General features: G+C 42.9%; 1 protein-coding gene across 1 annotated transcript in view; it reads right to left on the bottom strand.

The window, feature by feature from the left end:
- The window catches only part of LOC126458574 (protein yellow-like), an 82,082-nt gene that overhangs the window by 28,051 nt on the left and 33,309 nt on the right, over window positions 1–20,722 (bottom strand). Inside the window, exon 4 of the mRNA XM_050095706.1 lies at window positions 5,573–6,124. Within this exon, the coding sequence (XP_049951663.1) occupies window positions 5,573–6,124 (552 nt within the window). The remainder of the gene's footprint in view (window positions 1–5,572; window positions 6,125–20,722) is intronic.

The raw sequence follows: 20,722 nt of genomic DNA, 5'->3' as shown, positions 1-20,722 counted from the left end.
GAGCATCAACCCATTTTAGGAGAAACCTACTGGACGTGCCGTCATTGTAGTACCAAAGCTGCGGAAAAGAGCACTCGCTGTGTTTGTACATATTGTCAAATACCACTTTGCATAGACCCATGTTTCAGAAAATTTCATGGCACGTAATTGTAAACAATAATTGTAACAAGAGAAGTAAATTTATCAAATAAATATGACATATATTGAAAAAGTTGTTTTTGTCATTTAACTCCAAGGAAGGGCAGTGGGAAGAATACTTCCCACCTTGTTGTGTGACCTCACCTTCACAGTTGGAGCAAATGTCATATTCTGTATGATAAATATACCTATCTGTTAACTACTATCTGCTCTCCATTCATTAGAAAAAACTGTTCAATAATTTTGCCCACGAAAGGATTAAGAGTTTACTCTGTTGCTCCTAAATTATATCCTGCAACGCTTCTCACGAGAAACCAGTTCTGCTGAGAGCTTTCGGTACTTCCATGTTTCATGACCTAGTAAAATTTCTTATGTGCAGTGCTTCCCGGCTGGACTCATAACTGCAACGTGGAATCGAGTCCGGCGCCCGATGCGGTGTAGCGTATAGAATTCCTTCACAAATTGCACTCGTAAGGCTCCCTGGGCTCGGTAATGAGTCTGCAACAAAGTTACCTCTCCAGACGAGGCCCGGCCAACTAGAGCTCCGCTAGCGCGTACCAGTTGTATGAATAGGTGGTGTCTGTTCTTTTGGAAAAGTCCGAAAGAAGAGACAGCACGCATCAGTACAGGGTGATTTTTTCCACTGTGTACGAACTCTAGGGACTGGTCGATGAGAGGACACGGAACAAAAACGGTCTAATGAACTTACGTCCGGGAATGAATGGTTTTGGGACCAGTCTTCCTTCCACGTCGCCTAAAAGATCGAAACTATCGGCATTTCTTGCGGGTGACTTTCCCTCCCTTGCTGGAAGACTTGCCGTTGATGTTTCGAAGCATATTAGACCGCAGTCTCTGTAACAATGTGTGTTTGAATAAATGGTTCATAGACTTTACCAAAGCCTTTGACCTACTAGAAAGGGATCTCATAGTCCGAAAACTGGAAAGCACAATGGGAGAAGATAGCGTATGGGCAAGAATAATCAAGTCAGTCCTCGAATACAACTTAATCATAGTATCAGACAACCTCTCTTTTTCGAACCCCGTTCTGCAATCCCACGGAGTCTTACAGGGTGACCCAATGAGCCCTTTGCTGTACCTTCTTGCCACTGAAGAAGTACTGCGAATTGGAGAAAATGAAGATGATGTATACATATATGCATACGCTGACGACGTAGCCGTAGATTCAACAGATATACAGAAGCTGCAGAAAATCATTGAGAAAATACACACATGGTGCAGTGAACACAAATTACACACAAACATAACAAAGACAGAAATAGTGATTTTCAGAAAAGGAGGCAAAACACCCAAGAATGCGGAAATCAACATCAAAGAACAAAATGTAAAAATCTCATCAGACTTTAAATACCTAGGGGTGACTTTGCAACCAACAGCCAAATGCTTCACGAAACATACAACAGAACGTGCAGCCCATGCAATAATAGCAATACAGGACATCAAAAACATCCGCCTACTCAGTCTAGAAACGGCCATGAGATTATTCAACGCAAAAATCTTGCCTATCCTGTCCTATGGGATGGAGGTTAAATGGGACCACCTGAGAGAAAAAAATCTACAAACACTAGAAAAGGTAAAATCGACTTATCTAAAAAGATCAATGCGTCTCTCAAAGACAACAAGACCTAGGCTAGTGTACCTGCTAGCGAGAGAGACATTTCTAATTGAAGACATCAAACTTTGATATATGATGCCACACACCAGGGCTTCCAGAAATCAACCGAAGATCATGGAGGACAAACGAGAAAAAATATGGCCGGAGTTCTATGACACCGAAGCAAAGACGAACTACTCATGGACAGCAGCGAACTGCGAACGGCGACATGTCGTAACTAGATTTTCTATTCACGACTTTCATCATCTAATCTGCAAAAACAAAACTTATCACGATCCTACCACAAAATGTGTGTGTGAACTGTGTAACGAAGCCTGTGAACAATATCACATAGAACTGTGCAGTAAAAGAGTGAAGTAAAATGTTAAGCAAAGTAACTTATGTGGCTATTTGGCTGCAATTTTATTAAATAAATTGAATAAATGGTCTGTAACATGGAAACATGCATTTTCGGGCACAGGAACATTAAACCTCTTTTGTTCAGTATCCTCTCATCGATCAGCTCCTATAGTTTACACACGGTCGAAAAAGTCACCGTGTATAACTGATTCACCTCGACAGGCAATGAATCCACAACCTTCAGTTGTCAGTCAGATGCACATGAACATAAAATGGGCCATTTTGGAGGAAATGCATGCTGATTGCAGGTCGGGAGCGTGCCGAGGTAGTCCTCGAATTTGCGTTAAAAATTGTGTCAAGGTGCCACAATGCTTCACGCAAGTGTCTAGTAAGTTGGAGATCACGAGTTCGAGTCCCAGCCTGGCACGCATTTTCGCTCGTCGCCCCCAGTTCCACATAAAGTCTTGATGCAGCTGATATCACTAATTCCTTTCCTTTTCTGTCTCGCCTCTCCATCTTCAGTTTGCACAATAAACACCCACTGTGTTAAATTTTATTTATTTATTTATTTTTTAATCTTCCACATCTAGTTCTGCAGGAACAAACTGACCAGCTGCGTGGTCATGGAACGTGTCAGTGCATGAAATTACAAAAGAAAAGTAATAAGAGATAAAATAAAACGTTTATGAATCCTAAGAAGACGACAAGCTGTAAGTTTATATAAATGCAGTCAACAATATAACACAGGATTCAGCTTAATTTTTCAAGAAACTCATTGGAAGAATAGAAGGAGAAACCCATGAGCAAATTCTTCAGTTTCGATTTGAAAGCACGTGTGGATTACTGACAAGATTTTTGAATTCTGGTGGTAGCTTACTGAAAATGGATGCAGCAGAATACTGCGCGCGTTTCTACACAAGAGTCAAGGAGGCGCGATCCAAATGCAGATTGGATTTCTACCGAATATTAACTGAGAGAAATCTGCTAATTCTTGGTAAGCAGATGAAATTCTTAACAAGAAAAGACTTACTAGCGCGAGCGATGTCAGAATACCCAGACTAATCAGCGGGGGTTGACAAAAGGTTTGCGAACTTACATCACTTACTGCCCGAACCGCCTGTTTGTCAGCCAAAAATACCCTTCAATAATAGGGAGAGTTACCACAAAATATAACACAATACATCATAAGCGAATGAAAAAAGCAAAGTAGACCACCTTTCGTGTCCAACTATCATTTTCTTCAGATACTGTTCTAATAGTAAAAATGATAGCATTAAGATTCTCAACAAGATCCTGAACATGAGCTTTCCACGTCACTTTACTCTCTATCTGAACGACTAGAAATTAGAACTGTTCAGTCTCGTTAATCATATGCCCATTGGTGTAATTAAAACGCCAGGTTTTGTTAAATTGTATGTTGAAACTGTAAAACTTAGTCTTACTGTGATTTTACCCAACAGATACGCTCAAAGCACTATACGAGCACACCGTGTTTTCCACGTGCGGTGAAAACTTCGCTTCAAGGGGCCTTCAAGGCATTCTAAACCAAACACACCCATGGACCAAAAATTAAGAATTACACTAATCAGCGTTAAGGTGCAAGCTATAATGTTCACTTGGGAGCTAAGGAAACGAGCGCCCTTGCATCGCCTGCCACAACTGTTAGGACGAGATTTACGGTGGAGGCTAACCGTTAAATATCTTGTAGTGACAAAGCACAGACACTTTACACGACGAAGGCACACTGAGGATCTAAGAAAGAAAGTCGGTCGAAGACGCAATGAATTCTAACTCGTACTAAACAGTAATACTGGACTACCATCAAGCGTCGGGGTGGGAGTATATTGCAGCATTTATTCAACCAATCTTCGAATACGTCTACCCTTTTTGCGTGTACACACAAAAAACCACTGTACAGAATGGTACTCTACATAGAGAGCCGAAGCTGACCTACACGCTACCACTGCCGTTGAAGGAATGGACACAATTTTTTACATGATAGCTAGAGTCTTCTGTGTCCGCTCAAATGACTCCCCAAATAAACTTATAAATACAACAACAGCCCTACACTATTTAAAAATACGAGCCCAAAGGCTTAAATCACGGGTTGGAGACAATAGTCATTAGTTTATATATATATATATATATATATATATAAATATATATATATATATACTTGTACTAAAGGCTGCTTTATTCCGAGTGGTATATTATGAAACTTGTGACAGGCTACCTCTCACTTATGTGTCCATTTCTGGATAGACTGTACTGACTGTAGTTAGTCTGTGGCTTCCCTGCTGCCCCTTCAATCAGTTCTGTACCAGGCACGAAACACCCGCTGTAACAAACGAAGTCTGATGCCTAGGACGGAAGTTCTGCAGGTGAGTCATCTGCTAGGGGACAACGATAGTTGATACGTCTTCGAAGAGCATTTCTTCCATCTTTCACGAACTGTATTAATTCAGACTCGTAACGGAAGAGATGAGAAAGAACCCAGCAACAGATACAGCTATTCACCCAACCAAAACACACTACTGTCCTCTCCCTCCTATACTTATCATCATCGTCATCATCATGATACAACACAAACACGAAATTACACTATAAATGCATCCATTACACTCGCCTACACTCTATGAATAATCATAGAACACAAGTCACATATCCGCAGGGAGGATGCCTGAACACCCTTTCCGATTAGGCAGATGAATCCGCCCTGTGGGATATTCCAGTCAACGATATGACATTTAATTTTTTTCAGATGCAATCTTTCGACCAACTTTGTTGTATGGGAGCGAAAGCTGGGTGGATTCAGGTTACCTTATCAACAAGGTTGAGGTTACGGATATGAAAGTAGCTAGGATGATCGCAGGTACTAGTAGATGGGAACAATGGCAGGAGGGTGTCCACAATGAGGAAATCAAAGAAAAACTGGGAATGAGCTCTATAGATGTAGCAGTCAGGGCGAACAGGCTTAGATGGTGGGGTCATGTTACACGCATGGGAGAAGCAAGGTTACCCAAGAGACTCATGGGTTCTGCAGTAGAGGGTAGGAGGAGTCGGGGCAGACCAAGGAGAAGGTAGCTGGATTCGGTTAAGAATGATTTTGAAGTAATAGGTTTAACATCAAAAGAGGCAGCAATGTTAGCACTGAATAGGGGGTCATGGAGGAATTTTATAAGGGGGCTATGCTCCAGACTGAACGCTGAAAGGCATAATCAATCTTAAATGATGATGATGATGATGACGATGATGATGGGATAACCCTTCCTGTGACTTTTGGACACTCTATTCATTACGCCCATCTGACTAATAGTGACCTGAGCACCTGTGTACCAATTTCTTGTACCGAAATACTCAGCAGATACTCCTGATCAACCAGCAGAGTTTTACCGAAAGAGTTCTGTCTAATCCTGTGGTATGGGCGGAGACTTTTCGAGTGTGCTCCGAGCCGGCGCTCACCTGTCCGGGCCGCGGCTCGCCCAGCAGGAGGAACTCGCGGCTGGCGTGGTTGACGCCGTCCTCGAAGAGCGAGTGGTTGCGCAGCACGGACGTGGCCACGGCGGACTCGCGGTCGGAGGCCATGCTGTGGAAGTAGAGGCGGCGGTCGCCGTCCGCCCCGGGCGGCCCCAGAGCCAGCCCCAGCACGCCGTCCATCAGGTCGAACGAGTCGCCGTTGAGGTCGAAGTGCCCCCACTGCGGGTACGGGAAGAAGTAGTTGGCCGTGACGCGCCACGACCGGCGCCGCTGCTCGTCCAGCACGACCAGCCCGAAGCCCGTCACGTCGGCGGCGTACGCGAAGTTGCTGGTGCACGCCGCGTCGCGCGACTCCACGGCAATGGTGACCAGCAGCGACGAGGCCGTCAGCACGTCGTGCGGGTACTCGTAGCTCAGCGTCTTCTCGCCGCGGTTGTTGAACACCACCACCTTGGTCGGACATATCCGCCTGAAGTCGTTCGTCAAAATGTCGACGAAGCCGGTGTCCAGAATCCACAACCGGCCGCAAGAGTCAACCTGCAACAGCAAGTTACCGTACGCTGTAAAAAGTACCCCATCAAAGAAATCTACCACTGCCGGTAGCACATTTCCACCCGTCCAAATCTACGTCTACATTTATACTCCGCAAGCCACCCAACGGTGTGTGGCGGAGGGCACTTTACGTGCCGCTGTCATTACCTCCCTTTCCTGTTCCAGTCGCGTATGGTTCGCGGGAAGAACGACTGCCGGAATGCCTCCGTGCGCGCTCGAATCTCTCTAATTTTACATCCGTGATCTCCTCGGGAGATATAAGTTGTAAGTAGGCTGTTTAGGTTCTTATAGTGGTAACGCCACCGCCACGTAGCGCTCTGTATGAAAATTACTGGCTGTGCTGTGTGCAGTTCTGTGGCTGGGTGGCATTGTTGTAATGTTCGCTATTGTAGTGTTGGACAGTTGGCTGTTAACAGCGCGTAGCGTTGCGCAGTTGGAGGTGAGCCGCCAGCAGTGGTGGATGTGGGGAGAGAGATGGCGGAATTTTGAGAGCGGATGATATGGACGTGTGTCCATCAGAAACAGTACATTTGTAAGAATGGATGTCATGAACTGCTATATATATTATGACTTTTGAACACTATTAAGGTAAATACATTGTTTGTTCTCTATCAAAATAGTTCAAATGGCTCTGAGCACTATGGGACTTAACTTCTTAGGTCATCAGTCCCCTAGAACTTAGAACTACTTAAACCTAGCTAACCCAAGGACATCACACACATCCATGCTCGAGGCAGGATTCGAACCTACGACCGTAGCGGTCACGCGGTTCCAAACTGAAGCGCTTAGAACCGCACGGCCACACCGGCCGGCTCTGTTCTCTATCAAAATCTTTCATTTGCTAACTACGCCTATAAGTAGTTAGTGCCTTCAGTAGTTTGAATCTTTCATTTAGCTGGTAGTAATGGCGCTCGCCGTATTGCAGTAGTTCGAGTAACGAAGATTTTTGTGAGGTAAGTGATTTGTGAAAGGTATAGGTTAATGTTAGTTAGGGCCATTCTTTTGTAGGGATTATTGAAAGTCAGATTGCGTTGCGCTAAAAATATTGTGTGTCATTTTAAGCACAGTCATTTATAATTTTTCTAAGGGGACGTTTCAAAGTAGGGGGAAGCAATATATTCGATACCTCATCCAGAAACGCACCCTCTCGAAACCTGGACAGCAAGCTACACCGCGATGCAGAGCGCCTCTATTGAAGAGTCTGCCACTTGAGTTTGCTAAACATCTCCGTAACGCTATCGCGCTTACCAAATAGCTCTGTGACGAAACGCGCCGCTCTTCTTTGGATCTTTTCTATCTCCTCTGTCAACCCGACCTGCTACGGATCCCACACTGATGAGCAATACTCAAGTATAGGCCGAACGAGTGTTTTGTAAGCCACCTCCTTTGTTGATGGACTACATTTCCTAAGGACTCTACCAATTAATCTCAACCTGGCACACGCCTTACCGACAATTAGTTTTATATGATCATTCCACTTCAAATCGTTCCGCACGCATACTCCCAGATATTTTGCAGAAGTAACTGCTACCAGTGTTTGTTCCGCTATCATATAATCATACAATAAAGGATCCTTCTTTCTATCTCGAGCCACGAACTAAAGAAACTAAGAATTTTTTTATAATAACATACGCGTAACGCAGCAAGTTATTACGACATAACATTCGTTGCAGTAAGGCACACCGCCGTCTAGTACGGTGGCTGCAGGATAGCTATTTTTTTTATTTTTTTTCGCTTTGCTCGCAACACGGCTGACGCTGCCTGCCGTGAGAACTGCATAGCGTAACATTCAGTCAACACGAAGATTCATACACTCTACGAATCTAAATAATCCATATTAGTTATTATTCGATTTTGTTCAAATTTGGTACACAGCCTTCTATAATTAATGGAATGATTCTGTCAAAAATTCAGATTTTTTTTATTATAGCTCTGGAGATAAAGAGAATTACCTAAAACTCATAAAACCTACCCTTGTCGTTAAAAACCAACTTAGGAACAATAACAGATTAACTTTCATTATCATTTCAAGCCATTCCAACGTCATCAGTGCATAAAAATCAATTAATTAGAATTTTCTTTTTAAAACGTTGAACACTGTGCATTACGTAATACAAAAGTGAGTCAAAAATGTTATTTGATTACATTTTGCCATGTGGGGGCTTAATCATTGAGAGAGTGTACTATCAAATTAATGATTGGATAAGGCAAGATTTGCCGCGAGAATGATCTGGAACGAACGTTCTGATTGGACGTTTAGATCAACAGCGAATCAGAATTAAGCTGTTCCCGCGCAAAAAGAGGAGTTGGCACATAGGAGAATACCTCGAAAGAGTCGCTTGCTAGCCGGTCTACGGATAACACGATGTTAGATCGCTCCTTAAAAACAGTCTGTAAGATGAGTAAATAGTAAGCTCCGCGTGGTGTGTTTCGTGCTCTGTGCGGAATATTTTGGCGAGCACCTCTTATGAAGAAGACTACTGACACGACCGAATGTTTAACTCGCGAGTAGTTGTCGGTCTGTCACTGGTAAAGCGTGAAAATTAGTCCGGTCGGACTTGCTACAATTATGGCTGCTTTTCGAGTGAAAATTTGTTGTATAGACAGTGAAATTTCAAGGATAATGTTTCACCATATTAAATACGGACTTGGTAGCCATTGCATGTGTTTCAATATGAACAAAATGCAGAGTTAATCCTTAAACGCTTTTCTGCAAGTAGACTGAAGATCCCGAACGCCCGATTTTTTAATCATGGCCGGTCGGGGTGGCCGAGCGGTTCTAGGCGCTACAGTCTGGAACCGCGCGACCGCTACGGTCGCAGGTTCGAATCCTGCCTGAGGCATGGATGTGTGTGATGTCCTTAGGTTAGTTAGGTTTAAGTAGTTCTAAGTTCTAGGGGACTGATGACCTCAGAAGTTAAGTCCCATAGTATTCAGAGCTATTTTTTAAATCATGAACTTTCAGGAACTGACCTTCAACTAGAGTTATGGGCCTCTGTGTGGTAGGTATTAGGTGGTGGTTTCATCAACGCTGCTTTACACTGTCTAGCACGTATCTGCTACCAGAGAGTGAAGGGACATCGGCAAGAAGCCTATCGAGGTAGGTGGACTAAACGACTATAGCGTTAAGCGTTAACAAAAACGCGTACGACCGACCAGTCGCCCCTCCCCCCTCCCCGCCGCAGACACTATGCGAAATCCGCAGCTGTGATACACATTATATAAAATGAAGGTGGATGGGGAGAAAGGAAAGGAAAGAGAAGGGACTATTGATATCAGCTGTTAACCATTGCGCCACCCGGACAGAGTGTTTACCTGCCTCTAAATGACTGGGTGTTTGTGTTGTCCACATCTACACCTACATCTACATGATTACTCTGCAATTCACATTTAAGTGCTTGGCAGAGGGTTCATCGAACCACAATCATACTATCTCTCTACCATTCCACTCCCAAACAGCGCGCGGGAAAACGAACACGTAAACCTTTCTGTTCGAGCTCTGATTTCTCTTATTTTATTTTGATGATCATTCCTACCTATGTAGGTTGGCCTCAACAAAATATTTTCGCATTCGGAAGAGAAAGTTGGTGACTGAAATTTCGTAAATAGATCTCGCCGCGACGAAAAACGTCTTTGCTTTAATGACTTCCATCCCAACTCGCGTATCACATCTGTCACACTCTCTCCCCTATTACGTGATAATAGAAACCGAGCTGCCCTTTTTTGCACCCTTTCGATGTCCTCCGTCAGTCCCACCTGGTAAGGATCCCACACCGCGCAGCAATATTCTAACAGAGGACGAACGACTGTAGTGTAAGCTGTCTCTTTAGTGAACTTGTTGCATCTTCTAAGTGTCCTGCCAATGAAACGCAACCTTTGGCTCACCTTCCCCACAATATTATCTATGTGGTCTTTCCAACTGAAGTTGTTCGTAATTTTAACACCCAAGGCACTTAGTTGAATTGACAGCCTTGAGAATTGTACTATTTATCGAGTAATGGAATTCCAACGGATTTCTTTTGAAACTCATGTGGATCACCTCACACTTTTCGTGATTTAGCGTCAACTGCCACCTGCCACACCATACAGCAATCTTTTCTAAATCGCTTTGCAACTGATACTGGTCTTCGGATGACCTTACTAGACGGTAAATTACAGCATCATCTGCGAACAACCTAAGAGAACTGCTCAGATAGTCACCCAGGTCATTTATATAGATCAGGAACAGCAGAGGTCCCAGGACGCTTCCCTGGGGAACACCTGATATCACTTCAGTTTTACTCGATGATTTGCCGTCTATTATTACGAACTGCGACCTTCCTGACAGGAAGATCATCGTCATTCGTGAAAGTGGCGGGGTTGGACTGAGCAAAGGTTAGGAATTTGTACGGCCGCTGATAACCTCGCAGTTGAGCGCCCTCAAACGAAACATCTTCATCACAGTGTTTATCGCAACTGCACGGACGCCTTCGGCACGCCTCGGTGAGCAATGAATCATCCACTTACAGTGCGGATGCATAATTGCGTCCGACTGTCTGCGTCAATCTCAAAGTAGTGGGCATGGAGGACACGAACAGGAACTGCAGATAAGTTGCGCTGGGGGTGAGTGCGTGTCGGCAGACAGGCGTGCAGAGATAGTGCGCGCGAGTGTCGTAAACACTGTGTAGCGATGACGCAGCTGCTTAGCAAGCAGGCGACCCCGCTTCTGAATCACGGTCCGTCACACATTTTCATTCGTTGCCGCTGTTGCCGCACAAAGTCCCAACGCAGCTGACATCAATAATCCCTTCCCCTTCATTTCCTGCCCTCCGTCCATCTCCAAATTACATAATTTTTTCTGTAAAGATGCGCAGGATGTTCAAAACTTCCAGGTACGAACTTATGTGACTTGTAGAGAAGAGAGAGTACATAACATTTTGAATAAGAAGCCATGTCCGGAAACATACCATTCCGTGCTACAGCCATTTGAAAAGATGTTTGCTAGGGTACTTACGGTGAAAGCTGCCCACGTCGAAATGATTATGTAATAGAACCCAGTACGTTGTCCTCGATGGTGAGTGTTCATCGGAGGTGAAGGTATAATCTGGAGTGCCCCAGGGAAGTGTGGTAGGTCCGCTGTTGTTTTCTATCTACATAAATGATCTTTTGGATAGGGTAGATAACAATGTGCGGCTGTTTGCTGATGATGCTGTGGTGTACGGGAAGGTGTCGTCGTTAAGTGACTGTAAGAGGATACGAGATGACTTGGACAGGATTTCTGATTGGTGTAAAGAATGGCAGCTAACTGTAAATATAGATAAATGTAAATTGCCGGCCTGAGTGGCCGAGCGGCTCTAGGCGCTACAGTCTGGAACCGCGCGACCGCTACGGTCGCAGGTTCGAATCCTACCTCGGGCATGGATGTGTGTGATGTCTTTAGGTTAGCTAGGTTTAAGTAGTTCTAAGTTCTAGGGGACTGATGACCTCAGAAGCTGAGTCCCATAGTGCTCACAGCCATTTGAACCATTTTTAAATGTAAATTAATGCAGATGAATAGGAAAAAGAATCCCGTAATGTTTGAATACTCCATTAGTAGTGTAGCGCTTGACACAGTCACGTCGATTAAATATTTGGGCGTAGCATTGCAGAGCGATATGAAGTGGGACAAGCATGTAATGACAGTTGTGGGGAAGGCGTATAGTCGTCTTCGGTTCATTGGTACAATTTTGCGAGGATGTGGTTCATCTGTAAATGAGACCGCTTTGTTGTTGTTGTTGTCTTCAGTCCTGAGACTGGTTTGATGCAGCTCTCCATGCTACTCTATCCTGTGCAAGCTTCTTCATCTCCAAGTACTTACTACAACCTACATCCTCCTGAATCTGCTTAGTGTATTCATCTCTTGGTCTCCCTCTACGATTTTTACCCTCCACGCTGCCCTCCAGTACCAAATTGATGATTCCATGATGCCTCAGAACGTGTCCTACCAATCGGTCCCTTCATCTTGTCACGTTGTGCCACAAACTCCTCTTCTCCCCAATTCTGTTCAATACCTCCTCATTAGTTATGTGGTCTACCCATCTAATCTTCAGCATTCTTCTGTAGCACCACATTTCAAAAGCTTCTATTCTCTTCTTGTCCAAACTATTTATCGTCCATGTTTCACTTCCATACATGGCTACACTCCATACAAATACTTTCAGAAACGACTTCCTGACACTTAAATCGATACTCGATGTTAACAAATTCCTCTTCTTCAGAAACGCTTTCCTTGCCATTGCCAGTCTACATTTTATATCCTCTCTACTTCGACCATCATCAGTTATTTTGCTCCCCAAATAGCAAAACTTCTTTACCACTTATAAAACACTGATACGACCTATCCTTGAGTACTGATCGAGCGTATGGGGTCCCCATCAGGTTGGATTGAGGAATGGCATAGAAGCAATTCAGAGACGGCTGCTTCATTTGTTACTGGTAGATTTGATCACCACGCGAGTGTTACGGAAATGCTTCAAGAACTCGGGTGGGAGACTCTGGAGGAAAGGAGGCGTTCCTTTCGTGAATCGCTACTGAGGAAATTTAGAGAACAGCATTTGAGGCTGATTGCAGTACAATTTTACTGCCGCCAACTTATATTTCGCCGAAAGACCACAAAGATAAGATAAGAGAGAGCAGAGGAATATAGGCAGTCATTTTTCCCTCGTTCTATTTGGGAGTGGAACAGGGAGAGAAGATGCTAGTTGTGGTACGAGGTACCCTCCACCACGCACCGTATGGTGGATTGCGGAATATGTATTTAGATGTAGACGTAATGTCATTTGACGTCTATCCTACTTCTCTGACCAGGTTCGAGCCTCACTCACGTGTCTGTGAGTGTTGGAGCAACATGGTAGAGTACACGTTTGCAGAATTCACCGACAAGATCTTCTGTATGTCGAAGCTCACGGTAATTTAAGAGCTGCTCGTCGCCTTTATCAAGATCGTTATGCACAACGTCCGCATACCCTTTTCGCCACAATTACGCAACGACTTCGAGGAAGGGGTACTTTCAACGTCGGCACGCGTGACTGTGGAGTCCAAGGAGACAAAAATGGTTCAAATGGCTCTGAGCACTATGGGACTTAACATCTGAGGTCATCAGTCCCCTGGAACTTAGAACTACTTAAACGTAACTAACCTAAGGACATCACACACATCCATGCCCGAGGCAGGATTCGAACCTGCGACCGTAGCGGTCGCGCGGTTCCAAACTGTAGCGCCTAGAACCGCTAGATCCCAAGGAGACACCGCACACCCCAATTGGAAGAGGCCGCACTGGACCCTGTTGAAGAGAAACCGTCAACAAGTATACGAGCAATTGCGAGTGCAATGTATGCTGCTCGCAGTACCGTCTGGTTTGTTGTGGATGACCAACAACTACATCCATACCACCTTCAACAACACACACCACCTCTAACACTCACAGACACGTGACTGAGGCTCCAGCGAGGTGAGAGAGAGTTAGGATAGACGTCAAATGACATCAGCCAGTCCGACGTGACAACCATCCACCGTGGCTACCCTACTGCAAACCTACCTAGCGAACATGCTTCAAACGGCTGTAGCACGGAGACGGATACAGGCTAGAAGGCAACATTTGAATAGGGAAAATGACTGTTTGTTTGGAGGCGTAAAAAATGCCAGAGATATCTAGAATTTACCATGTCTTTTTATTGTATTCCTTTCGAGTAACTTGGCTAGAACATAGGAAGATCGTAAGACTTCTAAGATTTTGTTTTATGACTCAACACCACAGCAACCGGTGTATTCATTAAGAAGAATAAAACGACAAGGATCCTAAATCTATGTGTTACTTTTGTATCTGAATTTCAGAGTAATGAATTGATAATGGACATTAATCAGTATAGAAACAACAGAAATCTGATCAGTTTAAGACTTAATTACATCATAAAAAATGAGCTTCATTTATATTGTTAGGCTCAACCAAAAAATATGTATTTGTAGCATCAGTACACTTTAAACATCGAAACATTTTTGTTGTTGTTGTAGTTGTTGTGGTCTTCAGTCCAGAGACTGGTTTGACGCAGCTCTCCATGCTACTCTATCCTGTGCAAGCTTCTTCATCTCAGAGTAACTACTGCAACCTACATCCTTTTGAATCTGCTTAGTGTATTCGTCTCTTGCTCTCCCTCTACGATTTTTACCCTCCACGCTTCCCTCCATCACTAAACTGGTGATCTCTTGATGCCGTAGAACGTGTCATACTAACCGATCCCATCTTCTAGTCAAGTTGTGTCACAAATTCCTCTTCTCCCCGACCCTAATCAGTACCTCGTCATTAGTTATGTGATCCACCCATCTAATCTTCAGCATTCTTCTGTAGCACCACATTTCGAAACCGTCTACTCTCTTCTTGTCTAAACTATTTATCGTCCATGTTCCACATCCATACACGGCTACAGTCCATACAAATACTTTTAGAAAAGACTTCCTAACACTTAAATGTATGCTCGATGTTAACAAATTTCTCTTCTTCAGAAACGCTTTTCTTACCATTGTCAGTCTACATTTTATATCCTCTCTACTTCGACTATCATCAGTTATTTTGCTCCCCAAATAGCAGAACTCATCTACCACTTTAAGTGTCTCATTTCCTAATCTAATTGCCTTAGCATCACCTGATTTAATTAGACTAAATTCCATTATCCTCGTTTTGGTTTTGTTGATGTTCATCTTATATCCTCCTTTCAAGACACTGTCCATTCCGTTCAACTGCTCTTCCAGGTCCTTTGCTGTCTCTGAGAGAATTAAAATGTCATCAGCAAACCTCAAAGTTTTTATTTCCTCTCCATGGATTTTAATTCCTACTACAAATTTTTGTTTTGGACCCTTTACTGCTTGCTGTACATGTCGAATAACACCGGGGATGGGCTACAACCCTGTCTCGCTCCCTTCCCAACCACTGCTTCCCTTTCATGCCCCTCGATTCTTATAACTGCCATCTGGTTCTTGTACAAATTGTGAATAGCCTTTCGCTCCCTTTATTTGAGCACTGCCACCTTCAGAATTTGAACGAGAGTTTTTTTGTACATGGAAAAAATTTAAGCTGATATATGGTCAAGCGACATCCGTAGTTCAGAGTAGTTAGACGAGAATTAGTTTTGAAGTATGCATTAAAAAAATATTGACAGTGAAATAATAATAGTTATTCCTTTTTGTGTGAACAATAACGCTGCGATAAGTCTAACTAGCTATTGAAAAATGGAAATGAAGTCCCATGCTTCTTTACAGAGCGTAGGGGAACGATGCGGCCTTACTAGGCAAGGTCCTAATGGAGGTGGTTTGCCGTGCCTTCCTCCGACCGTAATGGGGATGAATGATGATGATGAAGACGACACAACAACACCCTGTCATCTCGAGGCAGGAAAAATCCCTGACCCCGCCGGGAATCGAACCCGAGACCCCGTGCTCGGGAAGCGAGACCACGAGGGGGGACAACTAGCTGTTACTTAACGATAAATTGAATAGAGCTCTTATAATAAAAATAAACTATGTCCACACACAATGTCAACCTGCGACCTCACACCGTACGGTAGTTCCCGCAGTATAGATGTAGAGGTACTTCGGTAATTACCTCGATCAGACCACTTGCGTTATTTAGTATAAACTAATAGCCGCCGGGCAAAGGCGTTATTATTTCCCACCTAATATGGTCAAAATAAAATAGTCTTCTTGTGACTGTTGTGGGATATGCTTCCCATGTAAGGGTCAAAAGGTTCCCTTTAGTCAATCCTTCCGCAGCAGTGAAGCAGTGATATGAATGAGGTGGTACGTAATGATGAGATGTAATGGAGAATGTTCTGCAACACGGACAGATGGTCTGCTAGCTGTAATTGGAGTGCGTCCATTGGACTTTGTAACGGAACCTATTAAAGGCCTTACTTTACCGAAATATGCGATACCCTCCAAATTCAACCAGTTTAACGAGTATTTGTGATTATAGAAAAGTTATTGTGTATGTTAACAATGATTGCATAACATGTCTCCATAAACAGTCAACCCATTAAATTATACTGAATAACTGACCCACACAAAATTTTATATCACTTGATCACTGATACAGCAAATGTCATCATGTAAAAACACTGAGTTCATCTTAAATAATTAATATGAAGTACGAAAAATAGTGACCAACTGACGTATTCTGGATCTCCTTAAATAAAAATCACCCAGTGAAACCTATTTGTTCACTAGGAGCGTTTTCACTCAGTATTCACGTAATAAATCCTATTTTAGACGAAAACCAATGTAATTCTTAATGATTCATGTTATTTAGTTATTTATGCAAATTAGAGAAGTCAATTGACAAACTTCTAAAAAACGGCCTTTTTGTAACAAAGAATTATTCTGTCAAGTCAGCAAATCTGTCTGTCATTTTAATAACATGTTAAATTATGTCACTCGATGCAAATTAATAACTTTTCTGCACAAATTATGATAACAGATGTACATGTGACTTATAAACTATATCTCTTTTTAGTAGTTCTTTGACGATGTTATAAATACAAGCAGCAAGAAGGGTTGTGGGCCCCAGTCGGAATGTCACTTTGGTAAAGTGTGTTTGTGTGTTATTGTTTGAGGTGGATAAACAATGCAAAGAACATGTAAAGGAAGTACTACTTTGTGTTGTGTCATGGTCATTGGTGGACAGTGGAATTAAGATGGCCACCAGAGTAATAAATATTTGAAGTTTACGTATTTGTTGGCTTCGCCCGTTCTTTATCATCAAAAGCACATAAAAAACACGGGACTTCATGTTTTTAACCCTAGACAACCAGATTTAGAGCCAGCATCAGCATCGAGACACAGCAGCGATCCAGCAAGCAGCAGCGATTACCACAGTGCATTTAGTGGTGCCAACCTAACATCAAGTGCTAACAAGCTCCGTAAGTGGGAGTGAAATAGTGCGATTATAGTAATTAGCAATATCTACGACTAGGCGACCATTACAACTTCATTGCCCGCCAAAGGAGATAATGGGTAGCATTTGTCAGAAAATCGTTTAAATAAAGAACACGAAGGAAGGGAATTGACAATTTAACTGGGAAACATACGAGTCAGGAAGACTAATCTCTCATTTTTTAGCAAACTAAAAAAAGAGGCTGAAGTTGAAATATCTGTAATCAACATGTGAATCAACATATCTTCCCCACTGGTCGTGGGCAGCACCCGTGTAGTTGCAACAGACAGGACTACGGCATTGAACTGATTACCGGATGTGGCTGTGAAGAAAGGGAGGGAACATCTGAATTCGTGGTCTTTGAGTATCTAACATTTGAACAAGTTGGCTGGCTCATGTGTCAGGTATCTGTTAACCACTCAGAATATAAATGACATAGTAGCACACCATGACAGGCATAAATATTAGCTAAATTATTTGAGACCACAACTGCCATGGTTCAGCAACTGGTCTTTCAGTACCTAACATTTGTATAAGTTCGCTGGCTCATGTGTCAGGCATCTGTTAACCTCCCAGAATATAAATGACATACTTAGCACACCATGCCACGCATGAATATATGCTAAATTATTAGAGTCCACAACTGCCATGGTTCAGCATCAGTATCCTAGAACTCAATACAACGATTTCAAAAGTAAGTTCGAAAACGCAGTGTTCTTAGGCATTGTGCATTCCGGGAGGGATTACTGCAAAAATTCCGAGACTATAAATTTTAAGAAGGCCGAGGTAACATAGCAATTCTTCAGACATATGTGTCGTCAAATTACCACGACAAGAAAATAAAAGAAATTACAACTCATCAGAATGCTAACCTGCCTTCGTTTTTCGCAGCCGGCCACTGTGACCGAGCGGTTCTAGGCGCTTCAGTCTGGAACCGCGCGACTGCTACGGTCGCAGGTTCGAATCCTGCCTCGGGCATGGATGTGAGTGATGTCCTTAGGTTAGTTAGGTTTAAGTAGTTCGAAGTTCTAGGGGACTGATGACCCCAGATGTTAAGTCCCATAGTGCTCAGAGCCATTTGAACCTTCGTTTTTCGTACGTTCCATTTGTGAATGGAACAGAAAAGATGGAAAATGGTGTTGGTACCCAAAATTCCATATGCCATACACCACAATGTGTCTTGAGTAACACTAATGTAGTTGTAGAATACCTAGGGATATTTTATGTTTGGTCTTGGAGTGTGTCCAAACGATGTTAATTGTTACGGAATACGTTTTGTACATTGATCAGACAAAACATTATGAACACCTGCTTAATAGCTTGTTTGACCGTCTTTGGAACGAAATACATCACTGACATTGCGTATCAGGTATCCGACTTTTGTTGGTAGATTCGTGGAGGCATGTGGCGTTAGATATCTATGCACAGGTAATGTAATTCGCCTAAATAATGGGCCGCTGATCTGCGTATGCGGTGATGGTGCCCAATAGCGACCCAGATAGGTTCCACAGGATTTACATAAGGCGAATTTCACCGCCGGGACATCGACGTGAGTTTACTACAATGCTCCTCAAACCACTATATCACGGTTCTGACTCCGAGACACGGACACTTGTACTGGCGAAAGATAAAATCGCCGTTGGGGAAGACATCCAGTATAAAGAGATGTAGATGGTTAGCAGCTATCGGCGTGTCTTCAGTTACTACAACAGGTCCCACGAAAGCGCAGGAGAGTGTTTCCCACAGCATAATACTGCACGCTTGGAGCCGCCGTTCACCTCGATGACAGCGTTTGTGGAGACGACCATCGACCTGGTGTAGCAAAAATGTGATCCAGCCGAAGAGCCGACACGTTTCCATTGATCGACGGTCGAATCTCGATGGGCCCGTGCCATCACATCCCTGCAACTGGTGTACCTAGCCCTCTTTATTGCGCTCAAGTCTAATTCTTGTGGTTGGTAAATACAATTACATAAATCAGTTTTTCTTGCTGGAACGTGTAGTAAAGCTGTCACCATGTAAATGAGTGTGACAATTTTACCACTACAAGTTTTGGGTGAAAGACTTTATTGTTTTTTTTAGATGTAAAAAACATAAATAAATAAATAACTCGCAACTTCTACGTGGAAAGATGACGGACACTTCTCTCATAGTAGAAACAGATACTTATGTATCCAAACACTATGTCTTTCCCCGTAAAACGTCTTCGTTAATAATTCTAGAGCACTACTGGATAGAAAAATCTAAGGAAGAGAAAGTTTATATTTGTGAGAACATCGTCTTGGAGTTCCGTATTATTCATCTGTAACGTCACCGTTGGTTACAACTCAAGCCAACTATTCTGTGGCTGTTACATCTACTGATATTTTCATAGGCTCAGTTTGCATGAAATCTGTTGTAAATACAGTATTGATCTGTTTTTGTTACTGATGCTGCGGCATAGAAGAGACAATCACTCCGGATATCATGCGTGTTCGTTGCCCTATCTTAGGTGACAAATGAAATTAAATCTCATTTTTATGCTACCAGCTCCGCATTCTGCACCTAATAGTATGAAATATAGTGTCGTTACATTGAGAAAAAATCTCTGAAGAGGCTGTACCATGAAAAATTTCAGAATTCTGCTGAGAAACTACATCTCTGTTGTGAAATAATATGGAACAAATAATTTCATTTATAAATATGAAGTGAATTCTTTTATTTTAAATTGTCAAAAATTTCATACTTTCAATTCAGTACAGTAAATTTGATGCTTGGAGAAAGATAACAGTGGAAACAAGATTTAGGAACGGAAACAGTGTCACATCTAAAGTGTGGAAATATTTTTATTTTGATGCTGCATTTGAATCTCAAATTATACGAGAAGAAACCGATTTAAATTTTAAAATAACGGTTATGGAAACAAGAAGATGGTGGAAATATAATGCTGCTGGTGAACTTAAAGCATAATTTTGATTCTTCTTATAAGCATTGAGTTGTAATCTAGAAACAAGCTCAATCAATCCTGAACCAAACAGTTCAACGTTAAAGCGCAATATCTATCGCAACTGGCTGATAGTAAAAATGAATACTCCCATATTGTGCGCATAAAAATCTAGCTATTTGAATGTTAATGCTGTATAAATACCTTTTTTTCAGTTGTGACAGCAGTTAGCGAAACAGACAGGGAGACGCTCCCACTCACCCAGACACCTATTACTATGTCGCACATCCCATAACTCTGAGTTATGCCCTCTACACGTTTCGTTCTGTGATGTGCTATAATACGGTGACCAGGCAGGATACATTGCTTCTGATTTAGTTGTAAGGAACGCTTTGCTCACATGCAGAGCGGTCTATGATGACAGCTTCTCTCGCCTGATCTCCCCGATTCCGTCGAATAGGAATAAAAATAGCGCAGTAGGCAGATACTCCAGATCTAAGATTAATCCATCGCTGAGTGGATTTACTTAAATGTATTTGCTGAAGATTACATAACGTCACCAAACGCTTCTTGCACTGCCTCACAAACCTTCCGTGGCGTCAACCAACGAGCTTATGAAAGCTATCGGCCTTTATGTCCGCTTACGTGTCTAAATTTGCGCATTCCTTCACGTAGCGCACGCACTCCGCAAGGTCGTTTCGCCGCAGCTTATACTAACTGC

Source organism: Schistocerca serialis, chromosome 2 (genome assembly GCF_023864345.2).
Source record: "Schistocerca serialis cubense isolate TAMUIC-IGC-003099 chromosome 2, iqSchSeri2.2, whole genome shotgun sequence".
Lineage (NCBI taxonomy): Eukaryota > Metazoa > Arthropoda > Insecta > Orthoptera > Acrididae > Schistocerca > Schistocerca serialis.
The sequence above is the reverse complement of the archived record's forward strand: the minus strand, read 5'-3'. Positions and strand labels throughout refer to the sequence as shown.